Source organism: Salminus brasiliensis, chromosome 7, assembly GCF_030463535.1.
Source record: "Salminus brasiliensis chromosome 7, fSalBra1.hap2, whole genome shotgun sequence".
Taxonomy (NCBI): domain Eukaryota; kingdom Metazoa; phylum Chordata; class Actinopteri; order Characiformes; family Bryconidae; genus Salminus; species Salminus brasiliensis.
In genome coordinates, this window is record NC_132884.1 from 23,123,063 (window position 1) to 23,138,665 (window position 15,603).

Here is a 15,603-nt window from a genome sequence, read left to right on the forward strand (position 1 = left end):
AGCTAAACTACAGGCCTGTCAGAGCATTGCGTGCTAGGATAATCAGTACCTGGTGATGCTTATGCTTGACAGAAATCAGAATGTAATTACCTGTTAAGAATATGTAACCATATATTAACCTCATAACCCCTCATGTCTTAATGTGAGGGTTCCAAAGTACTCCAGTTTCCTTTAATGTGGAGAGTATACTGCTGTTTTTTTTAAATACACGTTGATAAACAAATCATGAACATGATAATCCAGTCATTTAATTAGCAAAGAAGCTCAGACTTTTGCCTCTGTTGAGCGATCCTTAGAATCTGCAAGCTCTCTAGGAATACGGAAGGGGGAGACACTGCGCCTCATTTGATGGGAAAAGTGAAGCCCAGCACAATGAGGCGTGTTGGATTTTGCACCCGTTTTCCGGACAATCCCGCCTTCTGAGCTGTGATTGGCTGGTAAGGCATACTCACAGACAGCAGCCAACCCCGGCGCAGCAGGCGGAGTTTTCCGGAATAAGCGCAGCAGGTCATCGCTAGCCGTATTATCAGTGTTATTATTAGTATTATTTAGTTTTATTAAGGCAGTGGCGTGATGCTTTCTCTTAAATATAACTCGTTTAAAAGTTACCATCACTGTAAATCGACAGTAAAACAAGGAAACGTTGCAAAGTTATGACAAATCCAGCCATTTACAGCGAAGGAAGGCGGGACTTGTCGGAATATGGGTGGGGAAAAAAGCACGGACACAGGTATAGCTAGGTTTTCCCAGCCGCGCCTCTACTGGTCATTCCAGGTTGTCTCGGGTCTGAGGAGGCTTGGCAACAGGCAACAAGTGACTCCGGCTTCCAGTTGTAAGGCAACATATTCTGGTTGAACTTCTTTTATCCTTTGCTGGAGGTACGTTTAGGAAAGTTACCGAGTGTGTGTGAGTGTGTAGTTGTTGAACTTAACGTCAGTTGTGGGGAGGAAAGGTAGCTAGCTGGGTTAGTCTTCTGGACCGAGAAGCGAGGTAGACTAACGTTAGTTATTGCTAGCGCTAGCTTGGCAACCTTACCGGCTCGGTTCACACTTTGCCTCAGTTTTTGTTCTTGGATGTCTGAACTTCTGTGCACCCTCCACAAGCTTAAATCTCTATAAACTGTTTTTCTGTAAACGGCACAGCTTTGCATTAATCACTGCCTTGTTTAATTGGAGTTCTGGGCAGGTTCTTGATTAGCGTTTGCTCTGCTGTATTTTAATCTGGCTAGCTAATTCTGCGTCGTCAAGCTAGCTCAGCTAGCTAAAACCCCCGCTAGCAAAGCCACCTAGTGCTACAGACTATGGCTACCTAGTGAATAAACTTTCCATAACACTTGTTTTTTCTGTTTTTTTTTTTTGTGTGTGTTTTTCTTCTTTAGCTCTGCTATTATGTAGACACCTCGCCCATGCCAAGGACCTGACGGTGATAAATATTCGACGGAGAAGGTTTATTGGCCCTCCATCCACTCCTTTGGGGGAAAAAACACTGAGGGGAGCGAAGACGAGGGGCCGTCCCAGCTCTCAGAGCCACATTTCAGCATTTCAGCCTGGCAGGAAGCCGAAAGATGGGCCATTTATTCTCACAAGTCGACATCTTGCTGTTTAATTCTACCATTTAAGAGCATTAGCTAGCTATAAGTGTCTTGTGGGCTAACAGGTGTTAACGCAGCAGTGACCATATGTAGCCGCCAGCGTCTTTAGGGTTTTGGAGGAAATTCGCTGCTCACCTTTTTTCATTCCCTCCAGGGATGAATTAAGTTCCCTCGCTTTTTTCTAAGCTTCCAGGCATCAACCATGTACGAAATGGGCACTATAGATGACCATAGCTTGGGCTCCAGATTCACTGATCGAGATGATAGATCAGTGATGATAGATGATAGATACATTTATGACTCAGGCCGGACTTTACAGCAGTGTGGCGGCGCTGAATCTGCTGAGGGATGGAGATTAGTGGCTGTCTCTCTGTGTGGAGGAGCACCCTGGGGTTTTACCCTCCGAGGAGGCCGGGAGCATGGAGAACCGCTCATCATCACCAAGGTAAATCGGAAATCTCATTTCATTGCACTTCCTTTAAAAGTTATGACATGTAATCCAGATGCCTGTGGTCTGTGTTGATTTAACGTAATTCACTACAGCCCATTCACTTCAGTGCCAGGAAGTATGTAGGGGGACCATACTGTGCCCAGTTAAAGTGTTTAGATTTGTCTTCAGACTAAGCCAGGCCTAACAACAACTAGTAGAATTCACTCACATTAGTTATTCACAGTGACACCTGCATGAACATCTGGCGTTCAGTTCCCAAGACTAATTTAGGGACCTCTTCACAAGTAGTTGGTTAGCTGGTACCTCTTCCACCCAGGAAGTGCATTGTCATTGCTTGTATAAACAGTGAACATGAGTAATGGTTTGTCGCCTTTCAGCACCCGTCAGCAAAGCTCTGTGGTTCAGGACCTTCCACTTTATCTTTTTCTTACACACAGCGATCCAGAACACCTTCTAAATTAAGGCCAGAAGCTTGTTTTGACCGCTCAGTTTGGCTGGACACATACGCACATCTTCCTGAAAAATCTTGTCTAATGTTTTGATGGATTAGTACTGTGAATGTGGGTGATTTTATTTTTTTTAAGGGAGCTTTCAAAATATAAATGTATATAAATGTAAGAATCAAATAGGGAAATAGGCAAAATCTCACTGCTAGTATGCCATTGGTGCCATGTTGTTAACTCAAATGGTTAAACTGGAGTCCTGGAGAGGAAAATAAGTGGTGCATTCAAGATAACTCGACTCATTCAGCTTCCTACCTTCCTCCTAAAATGTTAACACAATTAGCGAGGTTAGAGAAAACATGGACACTGACAGTGATACACTGTAAAAAAGTGTATGAATGCTGTGTAAGGCTATGGTGTTCACTGTGAATATAACACTAAAAATAGCAGAACAGAAAGAAAACCACAAGCCTGATTAAATGTCTTACAGAGAACAACTTGTAATTAGCCTTCTGTATTTAGCGCTATAATACTCACATACACACAAAGAAAGCAAGAGTCTCTCTTCAACACTTGAAATACATAAGTGGTAGTTTCTAAAGGTTTTATCCATTTACCATTTTGAAAGAGGCACAGCTAGTGATGCAATAACAATTTGCAGATAAGACAAGCAAACAAACGCAAATAGAAAAACATTTACACTATAACATTATGTATTACAATAATAGTAATAGTTGTAATTAAGTGTTAATTTCAGAACTATATAATGCTACACGTTGTACAGTTCTGAATTGTTGAAAAAAAGTGTTGAGAAATAGTGTGGTTGGCAGCAATGCAGTGACTTCAGCTGCGCCAAGGAGTCAACGTAGCAGTTATCAAGCGGGTTACCTCCTCCACCATAAGCAGCAAAATCACAGAAGTAGACATTCCAATCTTGCTACTCTGTGCATGTTTGTTTTTATTTATGGCCAGTGGGGAAGAAATGTGGAAAAGTTTGTGCTTCGACACTAATGTATTTAGCTTTCCCTTTGTTTGGGTCTGCAGTGCTGCAATGCAAAGGACCACCCTTTTAAAGGTCAGTGCAGCTTAAAAAAAAAAAAGTTGCGATATTGGCCGAGGACATTTACTTATCGAAGAGCACCAAAGTTGAACCCTATGCAGCTTTGCACTTAAATGCATGTAATTTTTGTACAAATGCTGGTGGGTTAAGTGCCACAACAGGCTAAGTGTCCAGTATTCTCAATCATTTGTACTAGATGTAAGATATGATAGCAGAGTAAAAGCCTGGTATTTGTCTTCATTTAAGCATTGCAAGATAATGCATGTAGTTGTAGTGTTGGGACTGGTATCAGCATGTATTCAATAATACAATAATTTAACATTCACTTAAAGAATTCTGGAGTGTCGGGAGGGGGGGGGGGGTTCAGAGCTGGCTTACTTTAATTTACTCCAATTGTACATTAGTTTGTGTAATCAGACATTCAGTGTATTCCAAGCTACAGAAGAGACAGTTTCCCATGTTTTTTGGTTCTACTACATAGATATGTTTCTTGTGCATTCTTTCCCGCTATATCAATCATTGGGCACCCATTTGTTTCCACATAGATTTTTAGTTAAATTAATTTAGTCCTTGACAAGGTCATCCAGGTTAATAAAATACTATAAAGGCATGTATTTGTGGCAGTTTGGTAGAAAAAAAAAAGTTACTTTTTAAATCAGCCAGCTAACAAGTTCCTCCAATTCTATTTGCAGACTTTCAAGAGCTTCAGATGTCTATGTTGCACTAGTATTATTAAACTTGTGATCAGACGCCAGTGATCAGACGCCACCACTAGCTCTGTGTTAATTTGACAGAAAATTGTGCCTGGTTTTATCTTCAGAATAAGATACAAGATCAGAATCTGACAGAATAAGGTACAGTGATTTGGGTTTGGAAACATCAGGAAGATGAAATTGCTTTTTTTTGTAATTTTGTTAATGAGATTAAACCTGTGCAGCTTTTCATAAACAACTTGGATTTTTAAAGAGGACTTTCTGAATCTACAGTGGAATTAGAAAAGCTGATCAGAAGGTGTTTTTTGTGAACAGCAGTAGTTACATTGGTGAATGATTGCTTTTCTGTACACAGGTTAAACCCAGTGTTGGATTGGAATTTGATATCGATAGGGGAATATGTATAGGAAATTTGTGGTCTGAAATGAGTTAGTGTGCATCTGGAAGACAGACCCAAAGGATCTGCTTGTATTGAAATTCACTCAGCCTGAAATTTAGCATTTTTTAGTCTTAAAACACATTATTTGGCAACTTGTTCAGGACAGAGGCTGAAACTCCTGTGTTTTGACTGGTTAATTATCAACTCTAAAAGGCCTTGATTTTTTTGGCGGTGGGGTAAAAGCAGCAATTTGTACTTTCGGTGAAGAATTTGCTGCATACTTTCAGTGAGTACACTTCAGCTCAAACTTATTCCAAAGTCCAGCTGTTTAGTAAATGTTCATAGGCTTTTCTACAGGGGCTGATTCTAAAACACTGGGAACAGTGTCTAAAACACTGCATTGACTGTGAACTCACTGTACTTTCTGAAAGACATGTGACCTGTAGAAGTGGAATTCCTACCATTGCTTAGGTTCTTAAGGAGCTAAGGGGGATACATTTTCCTGAAGACTTTATAAATCATTGGCACCATTAGAAGAATGGCTTTGCGTTTGATTGACTGAATGGATATTCTGTTATACAGCTCCTCAGAGTCTTGCTCAACAGGAAATGTTGGCATTTTTCCGTACCCCCTGGAGAGACTGTCACACCTCAGCAGTTGGTGAGATCAGTTAATGTTGTACTACTGGATTAAGGTGTTTTTACCTTTTTCAGGTATGTCTTTATGAAAGTCATTCGTTAACAGTTAATGGTTTAATGTTAAAAAATGTTTAGGCTTGCTTATATTCTTTTGTGTTTGATATCACCAGTGTCTCTCATCTTCAGTTGTTTGAGAGCCCTCTTATACTGGTTTTAATGAAATATGAATAGACAATTTCATGTTCTTAGAAATAAGAATGTTCTGGTCCACGTTTTTTATAACCAGTCTGATCTACATTAATGCCGTAGATCATTAATTGTTTAATACTGATCTGATCTGGTGTTTCTATAAATAATACAAATTTAGGTAGGCAGTTCTGATAATTAATATTAGTACAATATAAAAGTAGAATTTAGTTTTGTTCAGTAAGCAATTTATATAATTTTAGTTTCTAGACTGATTTAATGGTTTTGGTAGGTTTTCGTATTGTGTAATCTACTAATCAAACATATATAATGCAGTCTGACCTCCCTGATCATTTTAGCTCAGTAATATTATTTATGCAGTTATATTTTTGTCTTTCTTTCCCTGTAGTAAGAGGTTCTGGACCATTTTGAGTCATGAGATCAGCTAAAATATCACAGTACAAAAGGACAAGTGCCTGCCCAATGCGAACTAAGGTTCACCAGTACAGGAATTGTACACCAGCTACTATCATGTTTCATGTAACAATCTGCAGATACGATACATAAACATGTTCTTTAAAATGTGGAAATTCTGACTACGTTTACTGGCTTTACATAGAAGAGGGTTTCAAAAATACAACAGAAAATGAATAAAATGCAGGTATTTTAATCCAGTAGTAAATGTCACCTAAACTTTCTGTTCTTCTATAATTTGATAAATACATCACATATTAGTTAGATCTAAACATCTGTCTAAGATCAGTAAAAAACAAAAAAACAACAACAATAACCTCCCAATACAGATCTGATTCTGATATCATTGTACATCCTTAACTAACGCCTACATTCAGCTTTGCTACTGTTGATGATTGTTCAGCCTATGTTTCCCTGTCCAACTCTTCAGAATGCCCTTTTCAGTTTCTGGTTCCGCTGTCCTTTCACATGAGCGTTGAGCCTTCTCTGTTGCTGCTGGAGTAAAGCTGGCACTGCCAGGAACAGAGATGGAATGTTGATGTTTCTTGGATTCCCCAAATGTACTGAATTATGTTTGACAGCCTGAAGCCTGTTGGAATGGCATGATCTCGCATCTGGGACAAATTTAGCTTGGATTAGAAAAACCTGGACAAAGTTAAAACCTTCACTTGAAATTCTGCCTTTGATTTTTTTTAAATGAAGAATGTGTACAGGCTGTGCAGAGGTCATTGTGTTCTGTGAAGGGATCCTTACTTTGTGGAACATTTATTTTTCCCTCAAACATCCATCTTCCTGAATATTAATCTAATCATTTTGCCCTCAATGAGGGATTTGCTCTTGTTCCTATTTTTTAGCAACAGAATGAATAGTCTAGTATTTGTGCCAAGCACTCAATTCTCTTGTCGTTCTTGATTTTTATTTATTTTATTTTTTGTATACTACACCATGCTTTGCTGGATTCTATAAAAAAGGCTTTTTTATTGTCTAATTTCCATGCTGCTTTTTGGTTTCATTAAAAGAACATAGAGGCACCTTAACATTCAATCGGCAGGAACCCTAGCTGTATTTACACTGAAAAAGTTTCTAGGGGGGGAAAGGAGAGAAGGCTGGAACTAATTAAAATACTCAGCATTCTTTTCATACCACTGGTTTTGCCAAAGGTCTTCATCATGTTTATTTTAAATCCCCCTTTTCAATAAACCCAAATAATCCTGTTTTACACTGCGTGCTCCATGAATGCAGACCTTCACAAGCCCCATCTGTCTTTTGTTTTCAATATGAACATGTTAATTTGAGTGTGGTGGTTAGTAGTATGGTGAGTACGAGCCAGGCATTTCATAAGTGCTAAATGTATTTGTAGACCAGAGGTTGAAACAGTTACGCATCATGTTAAAACTTGTTGAACAACAAGCTGAATGTAAAGGTGTGTCTTATGGAATTACACTAAAATTATCCTTTATATTTTAATTGGACAAACCCTGAAGAGCTCAGTAATTGACAGATTTGAAAAAATAGCAGTTGTGTGAAGCCAGGTCCTTTGGAAACATTCAGATCTGTCCCCTGTGTTTCATATCCGCTTGTTTGGCAATACTGACACATTCTCTGAGATGTCGTAGAAAAGGCAGTGGACCGCTACGGGTGTTAAAAGAACATTCTAGGTGGAGCATTCAGACAAATGTCAGATACAGACCACATTTAAAGAAGACAAAGTGAACGACCAGATGTTACAACAAATCGAGACTGCTAGTTTTTAGTTGTACTAATGTGTACCAGTTTGTTCACTTCTGCATGATGCAGTAGATCTCTAGATTTGACAATAGGCATTGTATTATTTGACATACACACAGCTAATGAAGATGATGCCCCTTGGAGTACTCGTGTGAAATATGATGAAGGTTGTTGGAGTCCCCTCGCTCCTGACCATACGCCTAACATATGCTTGGATGTTAAGTTAATTTAAACTAAGATGATCATATGCTGGAGTGAGTCAAATTGTCATATCATAAGTGTTATGGACCCTTACCCTATAGCTTATGTTTTCCCTGATGGTAAGATAACTACCATATAATTACCAACTGGGCTGCTTCAAATATTGCTTAAAAATCCATAATTACAGCTATGTTCTGCATAGACTGCATGTAACACTGATAACATCCAGTGGCCCTCTGCCTTCTGTTGCCTGGAATCCAAAATATTGGCAAAGTGGCTTGTTGGAACTCTGCTTCTAGACAAACACATCCATTTTGCTCTCTACTGAAGAGCAGAGCTTAAGTACACAAGAATTCTTTCTTTACCATGCTGAAACTCTGTCTGCAGTGTGTGTGTAGTCACTTAGTTGTTGATGTGTTTGTGTATTCTATAATTAAGTGCAATCTTCTTGTTGTAAAAACATTTAACCAACCAAAGATTTGTATAACCAGGTATTGGTTAAATAAAGGCAAAGCAAACTTGGCACATAAGGGAACAAAATAATGATCTTCAGTATTATTTATATATCTGCATTTATATATCTTATGTATATACATCAACCAGCCACTCCGTTTAAACTGCCTCCTTGTTTTTACACTCCCTCTCCATTAGACCATCTCCACTTAGCATATAGGAGCACTTTGTAGTTCTGTAATTGCAGACTCTCTGCTTACTTTGTTAACCTTCTTTCACCCTGTTCTTCAATGGTCAGTCTCACTGCAGTGACTGACAGTGTGTTAGTGTTAGTAGATCAGACACAGCAGTGCCATTCACTGTCCACTCTATTAGACACTCCTACCTAGTTGGACCTTGTAGGTGGAATGTCAGAGCAAGAGACTCCTCTGTTGCTGCACAGTTTGTGTTGGTCATTCTGTAGCCCTTCACCAGTGGGCACAGGATGCTGCCCTGTTTCCTGGATGTTCCTGGCTGGTGGACTATTCTCAGTCCAGCACTGATGCTGATGTGTTTAAAAACCCAAGCAGCACTGCTGTATCTGGTCCATAGACAGTCAGTTTATTGATCCCCAAGGAAAATCAACAGCATAACACATTAACACACTATAGGAACAATACAGACTGTACACTGACACAGATACATACTAATACAAGAAATAAATAATGAAATTAAGAAGAACGTACCCCCAAAATAATACCTGCTAAAGTTCTCCTATATGATAAATAGAGCTGATAAAATCAGGGTTCATATGGGTTCTGACCTGGAAAGTCATGGAAAATAAACATGCTAAAATCCAGTACGGAATAGTCCTTGAAAAATAACAAAATTGAAAAAGTACTTTAAAGTCCTGGACCATATTGTAATGAGCCTCTGTTGTCATTTTATATAATATAAAAATAAAACTCAAGCTAATCTGGACAGTCCTTCAGCTTCTAGTGTGGACTAAATATTTTCATAAACAAATTATGGTAAAAATGTTTGGTCCTGGAATTTAGTTTTTTTTGGTACTTGAAAGTCATGGAGCGTCCTTAAATTTGGTTAAAGTGTGTGAACACTGTAAAATGGACATTAAGTGTAGAAATAAACAGGTGGTTTTTAATGATTTGTTCCGTTCATAGTGTTGCACATAATTTTTTGAATTTTTGCTTGTAAAACACCATGTCACATTAGAACAGATGCAAGTTATCACATACAGTAAAAATACTTGAAAGCGGTTGGTGTCTTGTGAGCTACCTTCAAGAACAAATCTTGGTTTTAGATTTTCTGAGCTTTTCTGAAGGAGATTTTCAGTTCTGTATTTCGCAGGTGTCAAATCTTTGCACATTACTGCATATGGTCGCATAGTATTGTTTATTGGCTACTGACTACCCTGACAAAAACTGTAACCAGGGGGCAGGTTTGTGTTGTGTAGTTTTACATGCAGCAGACAAAAGCATTGTGTTAGTTTGTGCTTGTGTTTGAGTGTCTGTTTGGACTTGGGTTGTATTGTGTATGTAGGAGTGCAGCAGACGAGCTCAGCGCCTTGTCAGCGGCACACACAGGACATCAGTCAGCAGAACACACACATTCCTTACAGCCACATCCTCCCCCCCCCCCCCCAAACTGCACACTCAGGGAATGGAGGGGCATGGATGTTGGATCCAGATGTTTAAGGTGCTATAAACATTCTAGAAGTGCAGGATTTTATAGTGAATCAACGACAATGTGCTTTGTAGTGAGAGGCTGTGTGGTGGGGGCTCATACAGTGTTTCCCGGTTATGTACTCACACTCTTCCATGCTCTGTACATGGCCTATGATGACTGTGCTTTAGTTAGTTCAGATGCTCTTCTATTGTTCTCAGGCATTTATTTTCTCAGTATGGCGCAGAATGCCAGAGGGGGGCATCCATTTTTGAGGCTGTTTTAGATTAGCATTTTGAGGTTATTTTAAGTTCTGCTTGTTCTAGTATTCTCAAGCGTTTTCCTTGTTTTTTATATTCTCAGAGGGGACCCAGACTTGCACAATCCTGCACATTTTGAAATAATAAACACAGCTCAGCCTGGATGTACACGAGTCAGAACTAAAATAACCACTGTTGTGCATTCTTCAGTGAGCGCACACATCTTGGATTTGATTGTGGATGTTGTGTTCTTCAGGAAGCCCCTGGAGGTGTTTGGCCAAGCAGGTTTTGGATTTGGTTTGCAGCTTAAAAGAATACTGTAGTATTTTGGGGGCCATATGATTTAGTTGAACTAACAGCGTTGCATAGTAAATATAAACTGTCATGGGAATTTTAGAAAGGCATTGACTGTTGTTTTTTTTTTTTTTTTTCCTAGACTGAAATGAAGGTTAATAAGAAAAGGTATTTACTAGAACTTTAACCGAAGACAATAAAACATATGAAAGTGTATTTAAGAAAGAACTTTTTGCTCTGGTGCTTTTTATATGCTGAATTGCATGTCAAGCCATGTTGAAATATTGTAAATGTACATGTGCTACTAAGTAGCAGGATTGAGTGATAAATGTATACAAGTTCTTATCTTTTTTTTCTACTGCCATTGCTTCAAAACAGGCCTAGAATGCTTCCTTTATTCGAATCATGGCTGTGTGGACATGTCAAATCGTATCTTTTCAAATCTGATTTGAGTCACTTTGACCCTGTTTACACCTGTAAGGCCAAGCCATATAGAAACGCACCCAAGACGCATTTAAAACCAACTACAAATCCTAGATCAAATACGGATCTTATTCATGGGCAAGTGACATGAATGTGAATGGGTAGATCTGATCCTCTACAATGGAGGAGAGGAACAGTAGTTGACAGTCAGTGGAAGGACAAAGGTTGTTGATGTTCTTAATATTTGGGGAAATTAATCTGTTCAAGCGAGTGTTTGACGGAAGTAATATGCATAAATGCATCAAAAAAGTATTCAGGATATCAGAAATACAGGTCACTTTTATGAATGTGAATTGACAAAAAAAATTAGAATTGAGTAATGAGGTTTGTAATGTGAACGTGGCCTTAGAAAGAACTAAGTCTTTTAGTCAATTATGAAATGGCTTCAGGTAATAAGTAGTATTGCCAAGTACCTTGTGACGTTCAACAAAATGAATGCATTCTAATGCAGTCTCCTACCACCTAAAACGGTTACATTGTCTCTGCAGATGCCCAAATGAAGTGTATATAATAGCTACCGGAGTGCCTCAGTAGATTGTGTCATGATGAAGTAAGGCAGTTTACTGGAATACGTCAGTGTGCCGAAGGTTTAAAAATTAACCACCAGCGTTTTGTCTCAAACACACAACTCCCATTTTAGTGCTTAGCATGACGCATCATTTTAGGAATTCACTTAGACCAGACCCCTCACCTTCCCCATGGGCCTCTCAAATCCACCCTTTATCAGAGAATATTAAAAGGCATACAATTATCCTAGTGCTAACTTTGCTCTGCTGGTGATCTGCTCAGAGCTTATGGCCTGACCCCCAGTGAATAAGTAAAACATGCCTTTCTGGTCATTCAGACTAGAATTCTTATGGCAATAATGCTAGGCAGCCTGAAGAGCTATCATTAGCAGCTTAAGTGAACTTGCTGCCCTTTCTTACAGTGAATACCCTATTACACCCACACACTAATTTAACCTTCATTTGTAGATGAGAACTAGAGATCATGTTGGTGTAGCCCTTGCAAACCTTTGTTTTCTTTGCCAGAGAGGGACAGAAGGGGGACCAAAGGGGACTGAAGGGGACTATCAGTACACAGTAGTTGGGTACATTTTAAAGGCTCACATTAACCTTTGTGGTACTGACCTAGATTATTATTATTTGAATTGTGTTCCTTAGTAATTTATAAAATAATACTCTTAAACTGTTGCCATCCTGAATGCATTTGCCTCTTAAAACTAGTATTATCAACCAAAAGTAACTTAAAATCAGTCTGAATAGACATCACTACATGGGACTGAGCCATTTTAAACTATATTTGTTACAGGATTGGATCGGATTAGTTGCTGCTGTTAGTGCCTGATCCAGACATGCTAGCTCTTTACCTGTTCTTATGCCGTTTATATCCATGGTGTTCGTGCCCCATAGTGATACTTTTTAAATTGATGCAGCCATGCTAAAGTGCCTTCTCACGATCATTGTTGGAGCATTGGTGTTCGTAATCTCCAGTCAGTCAAGGAGACCCATGTTTGTCATAAACCCTTAGATGGGTACCCCAGATGGTGTGTGAATGTTTAAGCTTTTCTAGCAAGTAACTATATGTCTGCGTAAGAAGCCTTAACTGGACACTCTCTCTTGCAGGTTGAAGAAGGCAGTAAGGCCGCGGCTGTGAGGCTCCAGGCAGGAGACGAGCTAATAAACATCAATGACGTTTCCCTCGGTGGCTACAGGCAGGAGGCTATCTGCTTAGTGAAGGGCTCCCACAAGACTCTCACTCTGGTGGTGAAAAGGTAATCTGTACGCACAGACACGCAAATCCACCCCTGGGCCTCACGCACCTGTTCCCCACGCGCCATGAGCTTCTGTCTCCATGGTTACTTTTTGAATGCTACCATAGTGACCGACCATAGTAGGATGGGCAGTGAAGTGATATGGGGACCTGCTCTTTGTGCTGCTGTACAATTCTGTGAAATGCAGACATGATCAAGTCTGTGTTGTGAGTGCAATGACATACATTTAAATCCTTTTTTCCCCTCTAATGCTGAATGTATCACATTCATTCTGTCAAAGTCATTCCTTTATTGATTTAATACAAAATATATAGAAAGTTGAACATTTTCCATATGTGCTTGTAATACCAGCTATCCAGATATCTAAGGAAAACGTACTTAGTAATAAACATTTTTTTTGTTTTGGCAAAACCTCACATTAGAAGTTGCTGTCCTTCATTTCTAGAGTTAAGAAAGGAGGTCCATGACTCATGGAAGACGTAGTCTGAAAAGTCAACATTTCAATGTAGCCTGTTTTTCATGCTTCTCCAGTAGCATATTTTCCCTGTTGTGTTGAATGAGTGTACTAGCGTAGCGTAGTGTACTATTATTAGTATTAATTATGTACATCCCTTAAATCAGGATGTCTGAATACTACAAGGTTCTAATCAGACCTTGTTGAATCTTTTGGTTATACCTCAAAAATAATATTTTTTATTAGGGATGATTGTTTCAGTCATATTTGATATCTTGATTGTCCCCCACAGAAAAAAACAAAGTTTAGTAAAGCTTCACACATATTGGCTATAATCAGATCATTGCTTAAAAAATAACATTAGACAGATATTTAGAACAATATTACAAACTGATATTAGTTTTTTTTATTATTATTATTGTTCACCGAAAGAGCTTATTCTAATGTAATGCTGCACTGAAGTGTCAGCATTCTATTAGTTACCTGCATTTGTAACACACTAATCCAAGTAGGTTTAGTCACAATTCCTACATTTGTATTAATGTTTATGTAAAACATATATGAAAAATATTGGATATAGTTTACAGTTCCCATATTGGTGCATTCCAAAGCCTGATTGCGTGGTATTTCATCTCACACATTGTTTTATCTTCAAAGCAGTGTGTATGTGAGGAGTTGGTTTGCCAGGTCCAAACAACAAAAAGATTTATTCCATTTAAACATGAGTACTGTGTGTTACCTGGCAGCAGAGAGCCTGTAGTAGTGTGGCACAGAGTCCGTCTTTGCTTTCTTCATTTTTTACCAAACTGATAAACTCTGAATCATAGGATGCAGGTTCTGTGTTGCCCCCTGGTGGTGTATGATGTTCAAACATCTGAGACCAAACTAGTAAGACACGGCTTTCAAATCTAATTTACCATTTGATTTCAATTTTTCAAATCAACACTCATGACTACTGTTCAAAGATCCAAATCTTTTGTTTAAATATGGAAATCGTTTTTGTAAGTAGAGTTTGGAATCAACTTTTCTGTTCTCTCAGTTCTGAGTCATGTTTTCACCTGACCCATAAACGGAAGCATTCCTTCACATTTCTGGCTTGTTTGCATATGTGAATAGGGATACAGCATAACTCTGTGATTACTGTTCAGTGGATCAGTATTTCCACATATGGTGCCTTGGTCTTGACAGGCCAGTTTGGCCAGATTGTTCCTTGATATTACGACAATTCCCAGTAAGTGCTACACCTGAATGGGAGGTATGACCGGGAAGTGTAGAAAGTGACAGGGTTTAAATGAAACAAGGCTACTTCTCATAACTGTCATCGTTGGTGGTGGTTTGTGATTTGACATTTGAACTGATTTCTTCTGTGTTTTTGTAAACATCTTGAGTTTCTCTCATTGCAGCAGATTTGTGTCAAACTGTGGAGAAATGAGGTTTCAAATAAATAGTGTATTTCACCTGTTTCAGGCATATAAATATAAATCTGATCTGAGGTTGATGTGTCTTGTTAACCTATAGCTACAGGGTAGCTTCTGTGATCTGTTTTGGGTTCCTAGGCCTCTGACATTATGACTGTAATGAGTCAGATCCCTTTAATTTGAGTGTTTTGAATGGGCGATGTATCTGGGCATACATGTTATCAGTTTCCACAAGGGCTGGCTTATCTTTGACTAATGAGGAAACTTGCATGTCTAAGGGCGTTGTCTGTGTTTTGCATATGATGACCTCATTTGAAACTGTTAAGTCAGACTGAAAGGAAAGAGTTGTCAGGCTTGTTCCAGGTACTGTACAAACACTAGAGGCGGGAGGATGTTGCAAAGGTGCAAAGATTGCGTGAGTGAGTGGAGTGCAGAATGCTGATGAACTTTTTGGGCTACTTCATTTTTTCCTGATTATGTTGCTTCCTAAATGTAACTGCATTTGGTAAGAGCACTGCAACGATCAAGGAGTTTTTTGACCGTTTACTGCCGAATTGCAGTTTTATTTAAATTGTACATTTATTTTATTTAAATGTGTTGGTTTTTATTAATGTGTTTGTAAGTATAACAGTTACTAATACATAAATGAACAATGTCATTAATACACTTCTTTTCCTCTCAGCTCACATTTTGCAGCTATTTGAACCCAATGATGGGGAAATGTAGTCCTAACTAAAACATGGACAGTCTGGATTTAAGAGTGTTTCAGAGAATGCAGATGCATGAATAACCACCCATATAAATTTTATCGATATCCCAGTCCCAGCACCTTTCTAGCAGTTGTCAGTTTCGACATGGGGCTGAAGCTTTCTCTGAAGCCTTCTTATTCTCTCCAACATTAAATGGTGCATCACATGCATAACAAGCGTGTCTCCTTTGTA

General features: G+C 38.9%; 1 protein-coding gene across 4 annotated transcripts in view; it reads left to right on the forward strand.

Moving 5' to 3' along the window:
- The first annotated feature begins 784 nt into the window (after window positions 1–784).
- shroom2a (shroom family member 2a) overlaps window positions 785–15,603 on the forward strand; it is a 36,984-nt gene continuing 22,165 nt past the window's right edge. For 3 of the 4 annotated variants that reach the window (XM_072684218.1, XM_072684220.1, XM_072684221.1), the window contains exons 1-3: window positions 785–878; window positions 1,379–2,036; window positions 12,642–12,790. In XM_072684218.1, coding sequence (XP_072540319.1) covers window positions 1,794–2,036; window positions 12,642–12,790 — 392 coding nt within the window. In that variant the 5' untranslated portion in view covers window positions 785–878; window positions 1,379–1,793. The remainder of the gene's footprint in view (window positions 879–1,378; window positions 2,037–12,641; window positions 12,791–15,603) is intronic. The other variant, XM_072684219.1, reaches the window with a different exon arrangement.